The 14,766-nt window shown below is 44.4% G+C and overlaps 1 protein-coding gene across 3 annotated transcripts in view; it reads left to right on the top strand.

Annotated features, from left to right (window-relative positions):
* The window catches only part of LOC130113706 (GTPase HRas), a 20,070-nt gene extending 5,304 nt beyond the window's left edge, over nt 1–14,766 (top strand). Inside the window, exons 2-6 of one of the 3 annotated variants that reach the window (XM_056281304.1) lie at nt 4,481–4,619; nt 7,610–7,788; nt 9,505–9,664; nt 11,105–11,229; nt 11,458–14,766. In XM_056281304.1, the coding sequence (XP_056137279.1) occupies nt 4,509–4,619; nt 7,610–7,788; nt 9,505–9,664; nt 11,105–11,224 (570 nt within the window). In that variant the 5' untranslated portion in view covers nt 4,481–4,508 and the 3' untranslated portion in view covers nt 11,225–11,229; nt 11,458–14,766. Of the gene's footprint in view, nt 1–4,477; nt 4,620–7,609; nt 7,789–9,504; nt 9,665–11,104; nt 11,230–11,457 lie in introns of all 3 variants that reach the window. The other 2 variants (XM_056281305.1, XM_056281303.1) reach the window with 2 other exon arrangements.

Genomic DNA, 14,766 nt, shown 5'->3' with positions numbered 1-14,766 from the left:
TTTTTAGACCTAGGGCTGAATGTGTATTTTATAGAACAAGTGTCTATCTCTTTAATAGCAATCCTAAAAAAAGTCTATGTGGTCTACCCCCCCCCCCACACACACACACACACACCTTCGCAAATACATGCACAGTCACACACAGTCACACACACAAACAAACTAGGACAGTGACACTGACTTTTAATGTGTTATTGATGTTTGGTTGCATGTGTGGCCCAACTAGGGAGGCTTGATATACCGGTGGATGTTTCTGTAATAATTATATGACTGATAGACAGGTTAATTAATGCTAGAAGGGTTGAAATGAGGAAACCAAGGATTAAGTGCTGAGGGTGAGGTTAAGCACAAGATTGTCATGGTAGTATAGAGTCACAAGAGGAAGATGAGAGATGAGTTAGGGGAGTGCCCCAGGTCCATAGCTTCTCCTCTTACTAGTCCTCCTCCGCACCCTGTCTGTTGACACCGGCACCAGTTAATGATCTCTCGCTTTCTTCCACACTTTCACCTGTCTGCTCAGACAGGGTACAATAGGCAGATTGATCTTAAAATTAATCTCCATCTCCATCGCCATCTAATCAATGCTTCAGTGGCAGCCATGTAAGTACACATATCTCCTGTTAATTCGGATTGGATAATGATCGGACTACAATTCAGCTTCCGGCTTTTCCACGCTTTTACAGCAAATCACTTGTAGAGATGAAAATTAAAATAGTCCCAGCTAAGATAAACGGCTTGAAAATATGCTCACTCTAATGTGAACTTGTGTACATTTTCTACATAGGCGAGTCAAGGAAAGGTTTCTGTCATGTGTGCCAGCATCTGTGCAGATTTCTACAGTGCACATACGGTCACTGTTTATTTGCTGTGAGGTTAACTCTGTGGCTCCGCCGTGGTCTCTGAACCCCAGCCAGGGCAAGCTGCAGCTTGCACCAGGTTGATTTATTTAGATTGAGGAAGAAGAAAGCTAAATTTTTTGGCTACGAGATTGAGGGTTTAGTGTAATTCCCTTCCTGTTGTGCAAGAGAGTTATGGCCATCAACATGTTTTTACAAGAAGGCCACTGTTGACATTGGTGGTGGTGCTGAGCGCTACTTGTTCCATTAGAGCAAAGTCTGGTTTACTAGACCTCGGACGGACGGTTTGCAGTGCTGTGAAAGTGAGAGAGTAATGGTTTCTCCTGTCTGCAAGTGTGCAACAAGTCTCCTTTTCCATCAATCATTAACATCGGTGAGCCAACCTCCCACTCATCAAAAAACAATCTGTTTCATCAGCAGCAGCGGCAGCAGCACACGGACACAAACACGCTCAAAAGACAGGGGGGCTTTGACAGAGGTGCGCACAGATTCGGTAAACACGACATCACACCACACCCAGAGACAAATATAGCAGTTGCTTGGAGTTGTGGCTGTTGTTCTTGACTCTCAGCCTTGCAAGGCGAGTCTTCTCCGGACACTTTGTGTATTGTGCTCTCTCTCTCTCCTCAAATGCGTTAGACACTGTGTTGATGTCACCTGTTGCTCCTCTCCTCAAGGAGATGAACACTGCAGCTGTGTGCGTCTGTATTCATGCCTGTGTTGGGGAGAGAAAGACAGTGCACAAGAGAGAGGGTGTGTATGGGTTGAAGTCTGACTGTTCCACTCAGGCCGGCCAAGGCGCTCGATGATTACTGCTGCTCAGTGTTCGGGGAGTAGCGGAGCTGCATGGAGTCCTGTTCACTCCTCTCGCTCTCTCTCTCTCCTGGTCTATATTCCAGGGTTGATCGTGAGTGGCCCCCCTGAAGATCATCAGACGGTACAGATGGATTTTAGCACTAATTTAAATATACCAGGCTACTCTGCATTTCAGGTTAGATGGTTCATCATCTACCCAAAGAAAACATATACCACAAGGAGACAAAGTGGATGATTGTCTGAGGATATTTTACCTCGTATGACCTTGTTCCAGTCTATATGCCCTCGTTTCACCTTGTGTTCCCTTGCAGGGATCAGGCAGATCTATAGATAACAGGGCAATAGGAGGGGGGGGGTATGATTATGATGCTAATGGCATTACTGCATGTTGGTCCAAGTTTACAGTTGAAAACAGGAATGCCTTCACTTAATGTGTACTGAGATCCACTTTACACATCGTTTTATAAATAATTACCAGCAATTATGATCAGCAAGACGGCTCCTTTAGTATATAGCAGTATATAACTGCAGCTATAATTGCAGTATATTATTAGTATGAGAGAAGACATTTCCCTTTTTAAAATCAAAAGTATAAGTTTGAAAGCCCGTAGTAGACTTTTTTTCCCCAGGCTGTGAAAGAGAAAGTGAAATGGACCTCTGCCAATATACAGAAGCTTGCTCTTGCCTTTTGAGTCATGGCAAGGTGCAGGGATTTTCGATTATTTTCCTCTGAACTCACTCATGACATCACTGTGATAACATCATCTGACTGCTCAACGTCCTCTGAACGTCAGCAACCTGAACACACACACATCCGACTCGGGCTCCTTTCGTTGCCGTTGGCCACAAACAAGAGGCGCTAGGTTCAGCGAATCTGCGCAATTGTTTGCATTTGCTCTCATGGACTCAGTTTTATTTTTTATTTTTTTCTGTCACTGACACAGTACGGGCTATCTTGTGACATGGTGGCTCACAGCCATTACGTGTCATCGTTCAGAATGTATATTTGGTGGCTGCTTTGTAGGTAAGTGGTTAGCTGAGTCATGCATAGCCATCTTCACTGGTACCACTGTCTTTACTGGAACCACCCATGATTTTTTTTTTCTGCCCACTGACTCACGATCCCTGGAAATTCACTGGCCTGCAGTGTGGTGGTAATGATGTCAGGGTCTGTGTGTGTGTGTGTGTGGGGGGGGGGTGTATGTGCGGTGTGTGCGCGCATATATACATGTGTGGCTCGGGCTGACTCGACATTCAGCTCCGTGACAGCACAATCAAAACTGGCTTACAGCCTCCTAATTCACCACAGTTGTACAGCATACATGTCTCACCAGTATCATAAGTGCTTTATCTCTCTCTCTCTCTCTCTCTCTCTCTCTCTCTCTCTCTCTCTCTCTCTCTCTCTTTCTCTCTCTCTCTGATCCATCCCTTAATTAATTTTGCAGAATCTGTCACCATATGAATCAATTAGTTTAGGTTGGATTTACACTTACGTAGACTTCAGTTCAAGCCATGCCTTACATCACTTATAGCTAGCTGTATGTTCAGACGTCTGTTCACAGCTAAAAAGGGATTTTATGCTGCTTCTCCCTCTTAATTCCAAACAGATGACCAAAGGTAACAAGATCTTCAGTGTTTAACAACATGTAAAATTTGGATGTGTGCCCCCAGCTGAAGATATCGTTTGAATTTCAGCCGTCATAATATTCTACAGTAGCTCCAGTAAATTAGCTTTCTTTATCCAAAAAAAAAAAGAAGGAAAAAGCATACGCTAAAAGTGTTTAGGATTTGGTGTACATGAAATGGATATCAGTGCTATTTTGTCAGGAGACCGACCCGTTTCTTTAATAACGGGTCCTTGATTTACAGCCAGGGCAAGTGCTGTGTATTGAATGGGCCTATTAACTGGGTTCAGTGAGTCCTTAGGGGGCAACTGAAGGAACACCTGGAGTCATAAAGCCCTCTTTTAGGCCTCTTGGTTCTGTCTCTCCCAGGCAAACCTCTGCAGAGTGAAGCCGAGCAAACCACAAAGAAACACAATTCAGCTAATATCTTAATTTTGTCAACAACATTAGGGAAAAACACACCCTTTTCCCCGACTCTATCCTGCATTTTAACTATTGCAGATATCTTAATTTGCGCTTTATCCTGACATCACTTGTGAATTCAATAAGCAGAGATCATAGTGGCTCTTGTCTCCCCCCCCCCCCCACCTCTCTAATGCTGTTCTCACTTCAATATCTGGTGTAAGTGCACAGTAGGCCTGTAGTGAGAGTGGGCATAGGGGTAGGCATCAGTAATGCGAAGCCCGATGAGTGACGAGATCGCTCTGCCAATGTCACACCCCTCCCTTTTTTTCCCCTCCCCTCTTCTCTCCCTCTCTTGTACACTCTCACCGCTCACACTGAGCAGGAGAGGATTGGAACATCGAGTACCTTCAGCACATTTTTCACATTCCCCTCTGAGGGTCTCAACCTCAGCCCCCACTACACACACACACACACACACACATGCACACACACCGCTCACACTCTTCACTGCTAAGCACAAATAGTAATTGCCGTATGTTTGTGTGGCCTGCACCATTTGTGAAGGACAGATATTTTTTTCCCCCAGTTTGAGCCATGTGAGGAAAAAGGGCACTGGGCAGTCAAATGGCAGCAAAACAGGCTTGCCCTCGTCAGAGCTCTGTCTTTGTTGGTACCGTGTTTTCATTTAACCTTGTCGAAGTACAGTATATGTCAAAGAGAATTTGTTGTTGTCAGTGCACTAACCTGTCCTGTTCTCTACTCTCATCTTTTCAGCAGCAGTGTGCAGTGAGCAGCAGTGGTGAGGATGACGGAGTATAAGCTGGTAGTGGTAGGAGCTGGAGGCGTGGGCAAGAGTGCACTTACCATCCAGCTGATCCAGAACCACTTTGTGGATGAATATGACCCAACCATAGAGGTGTGGTGCCCTTCTAACCGTCCTAAGGTTGATGCTATTGGAAGTAATCCAGGTTTTGGGGAGCAGAATCTACGACAGCCCCCTCACATATCCCTTGAATTGTTGTATTCCTGTTTATGGTGTATTTCCTCCTACGTAAATGTGTGCATGTCTTATATTTGATCTCATCTTCACCTGCTAAAAGCAGTTGATTTAAAGGGAAAATTCACCGATTTTAAACCTTATTGCTATCTATCGGCGACAGGGGTAGCGTATGAAAAACATCTGCAGTTGTTCCTGATCATTTCTGCATCTCTGGCGCGGCAGTGAAACCGAGTTTTTTTTCTGGCCATCAAGTGACGTATCGTGATGTCAGTTGGTGGTCGGAAAAACGACAGCCCTAGCAGGGTTTCTAATACTCTAATCTATTCTAAACATGCTGTTCAAAAAACACATCCTCGTTCTCTCGGTTAAGCTACGTTTTCGATGGTGGAAATGACGCCCCGCAACACTAGTGCAGAGGACATAATGGACGACGATACAGAGGCTTATGCGCAATGCATTCTGGTACGTGTAGATACTGTTGGAAAGACTGTGAGCAGGAGGAGAACATCAGTTTCTCCATCAACACAGTGAGGGATTAATTGCTTCAATCAATAACAATACTAATAATGGATTACATTTATATAGCGCTTTATCTTGACACCCAAAGCACTTCAGAGTGAAGGGGGAAGAATTCAATATGCTTGCTCTTTAGTTTAAAATCAACTACATTATTCATCAGTACAGATTGCACATGTATGCAAAACCATTGGTGAAATTTACCTTTGAGTCCAGATATCTTCTGTGGATGAGGAAAACCAAATACCAATACTACTACTACTACTACTACTACTTTCGGCTGCTCCCGTTAGGGGTCGCCACAGCGGAGATGTAAATGTACAAATTATAATCAGAATGTCAGTGGATCTGCCTGACCAACTCAGGATGTAGTTTGGCTGGCATTGGGATCTTGGGCGAAATCAGTCAGCTGCAGGTGCAATCTGCAAAATGCGGCCCAGGAGTAGAAACCTCAGCCCCAGCCAGTAGTCTAACTTACTGCAGTTTGTTCTGAGGTTTGCCATCTAGGCCTGGTAAGACTCACCAGTCTCTGGCATGAACCACTCCCACCAGTCATCACTCATTTCTCTAATCATCCATCCATCCATTATCCAAGCAAGCCGCTTATCCGAATATGCGGGATGCTGGAGCCTGTCCCAGCAGTCATTGGGCGGCAGGCGGGGAGACACCCTGGACAGGCCGCCAGACCGTCACAGGGCCGACACATTCACACCTAGGGACAATTTAGTATGGCTGGTTCACCTGACCTACATGTCTTTGGACTGTGGGAGGAAACCGGAGCACCCAGAGGAAACCCCCGCAGACACGGGGAGAACATGCAAACTGCATACAGAGGACGACCCCCAAGGTTGGACAACCCCGGGGTTCGAACCCAGGACCTTCTTGCCGTGAGGAGACCGCGCTAACCACTGCGTCACCGTGCCACCCTTCTTTAATCAAGACTAAGTAATTTACAGTAACATTCACAGCAGCTGAAAACACCTAAAAACAGGCTTTCCGCAAAAAAAAGTAATAGTGCCAGACTTGTTTTTGATCACAACACCTTCCCACCAACTCATCTGTTATGTATAGTAGTGCAAAATATGACTTCCTAACAAAATGCAAACAATGAAAAGTAAATCGCATACACAAATGCAAGGCGTTTATATAAAGTGTTTGATTGGATTGTTTGTTATCCAAACTATTCGGAACTCACATTAATGCTATGTATAAACTGTGGGAAAAATGGGGCCTTTGTTACACATAGACCCCTTTTTACCAGTGTGGCCAGAGACATGGTCTGACACATCCATGGCTGGCCACTGTCTGAATATTATCTGATCTCATAAGGAAGTTTCCCCTCCCCAATCCCTGCTGAATGGCTATGGCTTGGCCTTGCAGAAGCTACTACTCCGTATAAACTATGTCATTTGATTTAGATACGGCCGCACCATCGATTCTCTGAAGGGTCAAGTTTTAGAGGAAGTTCCTGATTTTGTGTCAAGGTGGAAATATTTAGTCTGCCATAACTTGTAATCTCACTCCTTTATACTATGAGAAAGAGATACTAAGAAATATGGTGAAAAGGAGATAGAGCTAGAGAGAATGTCGGTCTGTTTTCTCCTCTCTTCTTTGTCTCTCTCTCGGTCTCTCTTGTCTTTCTCTCTCTCTGTCTCTCTCTCTCGCTGTCTCTCTCTGTCTGTCTGTCTGTCTGTCTCTCTCTCGCTGTCTCGCTCTCCCTCTCTCTTTCTCCTCTCTCTGTGGCTGGACAATGTCCTTTTTGTTTATGTGCATTCCTGGCCGCTGTGCTCTAACAAACAAAGGGACACCACTCTATGTTTGTGTCTGTGTGTTGGAAGGCTAAACATTGTTTCTGCTGTACCACCTCTCACATAGGCCGCTGCTAACTCTGACCAGGTATAGGACAGGGGTTTTATGATAAGATTTTATTTACAGTAATACGTTCTTACACAGCTGCGTGTCTGTGTGTAAATTTGTATGTCCACCCGCAACTGAGGTGCACACCATCAAAGGAACAATGCCTTGAATATTGGAAAGAAAACTGTGTCATGTGCCCTGTCACGGTGCAGCGGTTTAAACCCGCCATCTGTCGAGCCACACGTGTCCCTACTGGACCCACGCTCAGCTTCCCTACTGTCTCAACTGGGAGGAAATGCAAAATGGCCTTGTCTGCCCGCTCTCCTACATGAAATAGTTTATGTTAAAACAAACTTTCAGACTATTGACCGAATCCACTTGAATCTGCACACTTTGTTTTCTAGCTATTATCATCTGCATCACATTGCATTTGTAGACAAAAAGGCATTCAGCTCAGATGCTGTTGTTATTTCTGATGTCTTTGCCACACCTCTGCAATGCTCTAACTTCAGGAAGTCCTTTGCCTTTTGCAGGACTCATACAGGAAGCAGGTGGTGATTGATGGGGAGACTTGCCTGTTGGACATCTTGGACACTGCAGGTCAGGAGGAGTACAGCGCCATGAGGGACCAGTATATGAGGACAGGGGAGGGCTTCCTATGTGTCTTTGCCATCAACAACACCAAGTCCTTTGAGGACATTCACCAGTACAGGTTTGAGCGTGTGTGTGTGCGTGCGTGTGTGTGTGTGTGTGTGTGGGTGTCTGTGTACGAACGAGCGAGAACAGGAGCATTTTAACCTTGTTTAGGAGGATGAAATCTGCATTTCATCTTTGTGTGTTCGCTTGCAGCTTCTCCAGGGTAGTTAAAACCAATTATGCACACAGTATAGGGGTGCTGTATGTATAAATATGTGTATCTGTAGTATGAGTTTGTGTGTTTTTTGGGGGCTCCCTCAGGTTCTGGATGGAGTGGACTGTGTGCCAGCCCTCTGCAGTAGCAGGGTGATGTCATGTTTTTGCGTTTAACACGGCTAAAGAAAGCTTAGCCTCTGACTGGAGGATTACAGCGTGCTGCCAATGAAATCGATCCTTACTCAATTAGAGGAGGAGATGGGACAAGGAGCAGTCCCAAGGACAGGGAAGGAGAAAGGGATGGAGTGATCAGGGAGAGAAAGGAGAGCGAGCGGAGGATTCCAGATGGAGATGGGAATATTCTCTCTTTCTCTTGTTTTCTCATTCTTGTGACATTAGATACCCATCTGCTGGCGTTGCACGTGCTAAGTAGAGAGACCGCACATTACTTCAACTCCTGCTCTATCAAACGTCTTTTATAAGGTTCTGAGTTGATTACTAGTGCATTCATCTGGCCTGATGCCATCGAAGCCCAGCATTGTTTATGCCAGGTTTAAAATCATCTGCTGACAACACTTTGAATAGGTTGAACCGTTACACAACCCATAAAAGCATGCAACAATGTTGACAAGACACCGAAATAGGGGGTGGTCTCTTCTAAAGTAAGAGATGGTGGTCTGCTTAGGCTTGTGAAGTTATTTAAAGATCTGTTGTTTATTTCACAGGCAAGAGCGTGTGAGGCATATTTGTGTAACTGTTGGCACATAGTGACACATTTGCGTGGCATACCACCTGCCTACTGTTTATCCTAAGCCGTGACAGGCATTGTCTTTCATTTGCTCTGTGCATGTAAACCAAACAGTTGTGTCATCAACCCGCGCACACAATACGCCAGGCGGGTGGAGTTATGGCTGCTTTATTTGTTTTCGCAGGCATCTTTAATACCGCCATTAGACTTGAAATGTCTGCCTCACCAACACAAAACGGGGCACGGTCTAATCTAAGCAGCGTGTCAACTGTGACACCAAGACAACAGAATGAGTGTGATCATAAACACCATTAGCGGTGCTGTCTGCAGCTGCGCTGGACTGGGTTGACAGCAGCTAATGTAACCTGCAGTGATCTGGATGGAGGGAGAGATGAGGAGAGGCAGGAGCCACGGAGCTGAGCTGATAGATTGATCTGACTTGCTCCCTACAAGTCAGTCCTCCTGGCTGGCTGGCTGGCGTTTGGCGCTGGCTGCTGTAGTGATGAGGTAATGCCGTTTGCTGCCTGCCTGCCTGCTCACTATCCACCCCCCTCCCATTATCCCTGCCTACCTCCTTCAGCAGTGCAGCACAGCCAAGCCCAGCCCCGACGGGCCCTGGTTCCTCCTCAGGGTCCTAAAGTTCCCTGGGTGGTTTTCTCTCTGCTGATAGAGCTGCTGTTGTTTATGAGGCAGAAAGGATCCAAGAGAAGGGGAGATGACTGTGTGATGTGACAAAATGACAGGGGGGAGGGGGGCATTTGAGAGCATAACAGTTACAACTTTGATGATAAAGACATCACACCTAACAGATTTTTTTTCAACCCGCAGAGAACAGATCAAACGTGTTAAAGACTCTGATGATGTTCCAATGGTGCTCGTGGGGAACAAATGTGACCTCCCAGCACGCACAGTGGACACGCGGCAAGCGCAAGAACTGGCCCGCTCCTACGGCATCCCATACATAGAGACCTCTGCTAAGACACGACAGGTACTGAATACAGGGCAAAATAAAAATTCTCTCTCTGTCTCTGTCTCGCTCTCTCTCTACCACAGACATCATCCATGAGGTTCATTGGATTTATTTTGAATCTCCTGTCACAAGCTCGGTGATGAATAATTCCCCCTAACCTCTCTCATTCGCATCGCCATTAAACAAACTCTTCCTGGTGGATTTTTTTTCCTTTTTCTTATAGTGCAATGTAGTCACCGGAGGGTGACAACATTCTTGAGTTTCTCGACATGCCTGACCCATAGCCAGGTATTTCACATCTTCACAAACGTGAGGAATGGCCGTGTGTGATACATAAACTTACAGCAGCGAGTACCCCCTTTTTGTGATTGGTTTTGGTGTGCAAGGAACGTTTTATTATGCTGCAGGCGATGACTCATGGCCAGGTTGCCTTGGCTTGGGAACAGAGCTGCTTGAAAAGCCTGACATGGATGTCACTGCACACCTCCTGCTGTGACTCACTGTGATACATTAGCGTTCAATCGATCCTCACAAATGCGAGGGTGTATTTGAAATAGCGTACAGATGCATGTGCATGACCTGTGTTCTAACTTTTTTTGAGCATTGTGATTATTTGATTATGGGTGTTTAACGATAGTCATAGTTGCCGTAGTAATCTTGCCCAGCATTTGCATACCTTTTTTCCCACTATCATGCAGAGCCCATAATGAGTACACAGCGGACTGCGTCATACTGGCAAGGAGTCGCGTGCACGGTTATTGTTTGCATTTCCAGTTGCGTTGGTGCTGAAATCAGGATTAGGAAGTCTCACAGAAAAGCCATAATGACTACAGTAAATGTCCCCCATGCATTGGCATCTGTCTATGTAATGTGCATGTGACACTGGTGCCAGCGTCTCCTCCACTGTCTGTGACAAGGATTCAGACATTGTTGTTTTGTTTTCCAATTAGAAAACACCAGCACCCGCTCATTGCAATTTCAGTATGTGCTTTAGAATTGGTGCAGGATGTAATAATGGCACCATAGGATATCAACACTATCAGATCTGGCTTCACTGGATGTGATGTGAATGTTGAATACCGACGTCATTAAACCCCTCCACTGGCACAATCTGCCTGTGTTAAGCATGGTTATCAAACGGTGCCGAAAAAAGTCCAGAAATGAGCACGGTTTTGAACCACTCCGCCTCAAACCGTTTGCTAATGGAAATGCCATTGGAATGGTTTCTTTCTGTGCTCAGAACTGTTTGGCCTTGCTGTGGAACAGCTCCAGTAGTGAAAAGGAGTAGGGGCCACTGCTGTCACTATTAAAGGTGACTTTCCACATATTCCATTCAGCACTGACAATTGTAAATGGTTAGATTTTCATTCAGGTCTTCTCTCTCTCTCTGTCTGTGCTATGTGTGTATGTGTGTGTGTGTGTGTGTGTGTGTGTGTGTGTGTGTGTGTGTGTGTGCAGGGAGTGGAGGATGCCTTCTACACACTGGTGAGAGAGATCAGACAGCACAAGCTGCGGAAGTTGAACCCCCCTGACGACAGCGGCCAGGACTGCATGAGCTGTCGCTGTGTGGTATCGTGATGCAGGTCAGGCATTTTTCAGTAGCTCTTGCTTCGTCTCATTATTGCACATCTCACTTTGATAGGACCCTGAGTTAGGTCTATTGTCACAGACCCTTCATATGCATTTCTACATTCAAGAGCCAGTTAGTCCACCTTTAATAACTTAAAACTGACCCATTTATTTTTTCCCCCCAGAAATAAATAAAATGGTGTTTACTTTGCTCTCGTTTTCTCATCCCTGTTCTGACCCAGCTCACTGTTGCAGGGTGAGGAGAGGTCCCACGGCGCATAGTGGCAGCATGGACTTGAAGATCGAAAAATGAAACTACACAATGACGTAACAAACTTTTTTAAAAAAGAGGATGGTTGAAGCAGAAGCTTGCAAGGAAACCACCAGACATGACTGTACTGTAGAGATTTTTAAGGAGGAAAGGAGAATTTGGACCCATGCCTAAATGGCTGGCTGTACTTGCCCGGTCCGTCCCCTCTTTTGGTCCATGCCTGCCTTTGAGCAACACCACTAATGACTCTAGTCAGCTCCAGTGTGATCTCGCTGGGTGGCTCCATGAGTTTCTGCTAACTTATTATTTTACAGTCTCAACACTGGTCTAGAAGGGGCTTTACCCAAACCCCACCCACCTCAAAAGCCTAATCTCACGGCCCCCACCTGCCCCCTGGAAGGACTGACTGGACTGTGGCCATTAGTTCCCCTGTTCCCCTGCATATAAACACCCCACCCTTCCCTGCCTGTTGCATTTCTAGAATGGCTGTGTTGTAACCTCATTATACTGTATGCAGGGGGTGGAGTCTGATACAAGATGCCACATGGGAATTATTAAAATTTGTCGTTGCTGTTGTTTAACGGTTAGCTTAGCCGTACAAACTTTAATTTTAATGATTACTTGTTTTGATATGGAACTTTTTTTTTCTTGTAATTGAAGGTTTTGAAAGTGATCACTAAGCTCTGTAAGGATGTTTATTTTGGGTGACAGGTAAATGATATTTTAATGATCTGGCCACCTTAGTTGGAAGTTGTTGTGTTTTTTTGGGGGGGGGGCGTGGATGAGGTTCTACATTTAGTGAAGAAGCCCAGATAGATGAACCCATTTTCCCAGATTGCAGCTGCCTTCATCCCTCACAGCCCCAGATGTTTGTGTGCTAAGGGTTGTCATTGTGGAATAATAGTAATGGCTAGTGTAGGTTTATTGCATTAAGATTGTTTACTGTCTGATTTAGGGAAAAAAAGAAGAATTGGGAATAAACCATCTCTTATGTCTACTTATATCCTTGTGTTTCTTTTGGTTCAGCAAGAAGATATACAGTACATGATATTCTGTCACTATGGTTATCAGGCCTGGAAAGGGTGTCCCCAGAATGGGGACATTTGCACCATCCCTGCACAGCAATGCAGGGCGTAGGAACACTGATAAACTATAGTTTGAAACTAGACAGCATTGATATTCCTTTTTACATTTACTTTCTGTATCTGGTGGACAGCTGTTACTAAAATGTGAGTTGTCACAGGCATGTGTAGATAGCAGAAATTGTTCCTCGTTGTGTATAAGGCTCAGGAATCGGGGGTCTGGGAAGGTCTCATCTTGTCATCCCTGAACCCGGTTGTAGGAATGTCATTATAAGTCAGTTTCACAGAGTGTGAACACACTGTAGTCCTGCCCCAAGAGTACGGACAATGTGTTGGACACTTCTTTAATTTTGCCACACACCAAACAATCCTCAAATTGCCGCTTCCTCTTCCTCTTCACACCTACCACCTCATCTCTTGAAAGGAACAATAACCAGTTAGGTGCTAATCTTGTTAGAACTATGTTCAGTTTTGAAATGTATGTAAATGTGTAATTTTATATTGGGTTTTGGGGGTGACCTACCTTTGTTTCTCAATGCTAACTAGCTTGTGTCCCATGATTTAACTGCATTCATCTGCTGCCTACATGCCTACATGCCCTGTGTTAACTTGCCTTATCTTGTTAGCTCGTTCCTATCTCATGTATGCAGTGAAGTCAACCTGGGACAAAACTGTTCTGTATGTCTCATTCTTCTGTTCTGATTTCATGTGCAACGGGAGAATTGTCGAGGTTAGATTTGCACGGTACTGTACAGTATTTGATGTTAAACTAGTAAGATGGGGGGGGGATGAACCCCAAAAACACTACAATGATGGAGGGGATTTGTTTTTTCATGATGCGTCTCAATGCAGAAAAAATGTGAAGATGGCGCTCTTGACCCGGGCCACTGTTTGGTCCTTATGTTTGGCTCCACTGGAAGTTAATCAAGATCTAAATTGTGAATTTCTGTTAAAATAATATGAAGGCCAACCACTTTGAGCTCTTTTTGTTTCAGATTTTTTTGAATAGAAGTCTTGACAAAAAAAAGTCTATCACAACAACGCTCCTTGTTAAGTGCACAACAAGTTTGCATGTGGATTTTGAAATTTTAGAGGAACTTTGATAACCTTTGCCCTTTCCCAATGCACCTTTTATCGTGGTTAAACTTCCTGGTATGACCCTTCACCCGGTGGGGGTGCTGGCGATAGGCCTTAACATCCCAGACAGCTTTATATGCAAGCTACTCTGAAATGCCAGCCAATAAAAAGTACATTTTTTTATACAGAGTATAGATAAGCGGTCCTGCACAAAAGTCCCAAACAGTTCATGTAATTGTACAGATCTGTGTAAAGATTTCTAAAATGCAAAATTCAAGACACTGAACTTCTGTTATGTGAAAACCTGATTGCAAGATTTTTTTTTGTTTTTTTTAATTTGGCAATGTTGAGGGATAACGGCAGTTGCTGTACCTTGTTAGCCCAGTTACTCTTGTAGAGAAAGTGAACACTGCAAAAAAAAAGAAAGGTTTTAGAAAAATGCAACTTTTAACTTTTTAAATGGATGGTAGCGGGTCAGGTTGTCTTACTTGGAATTCATTTTTGCTGTGTGGGAAAGGTTATAGTATAACTTAATGTGTTTGACTAAGTTATAAAAGGAAAACATGTATTAATAATACACAACGTTTAATGTGGGACTCACAAATTCTCAGATGAATCATTTAAGGATTGTTTTGGGTTTTGCTATTAGATTTGCTTTACCTACCTTAGGTTGTTTTTTCCTCACCCAAATCTGCTCAGTTTTGTTTTTCCACTAAAAAGGGTGTGTCATACATGTGCTTACAGTCAATATCGTATGCCTATGCCTTTTTTCTGCCTATACAATACCTCAATGGTAACACTATAAAATTTCACAAATCTATGCATTTGATTCCTATAAATCAAGTCAACATCAGAATATTAATGCCATGTTGCATCAGGGGCTCTCAGCCAGTCAACAGCAGCTATATGTGTCTGAAAAGCTATAAGCATGACAAAAAGAAATATGTAGTAGGAGTTCCGCGAAAGGAAACCATGGGTTTAAGGGCTTGATTTTTTTTCCCACCCCCTTGCAAATAAGGGGGTTGTGAGGGGATTTTGTGAAAATGTCAACTGTTTAACTATTTAAGGTGTATTTACTCTTCAACAATGTATAACAGGACAGGAATAAAGATGTCAAGATG

This window comes from Lampris incognitus, chromosome 6, assembly GCF_029633865.1.
Source record: "Lampris incognitus isolate fLamInc1 chromosome 6, fLamInc1.hap2, whole genome shotgun sequence".
Taxonomy (NCBI): domain Eukaryota; kingdom Metazoa; phylum Chordata; class Actinopteri; order Lampriformes; family Lampridae; genus Lampris; species Lampris incognitus.
Note: the sequence above shows the minus strand (reverse complement) of the source record. Positions and strands in the feature narration are given on the sequence as shown.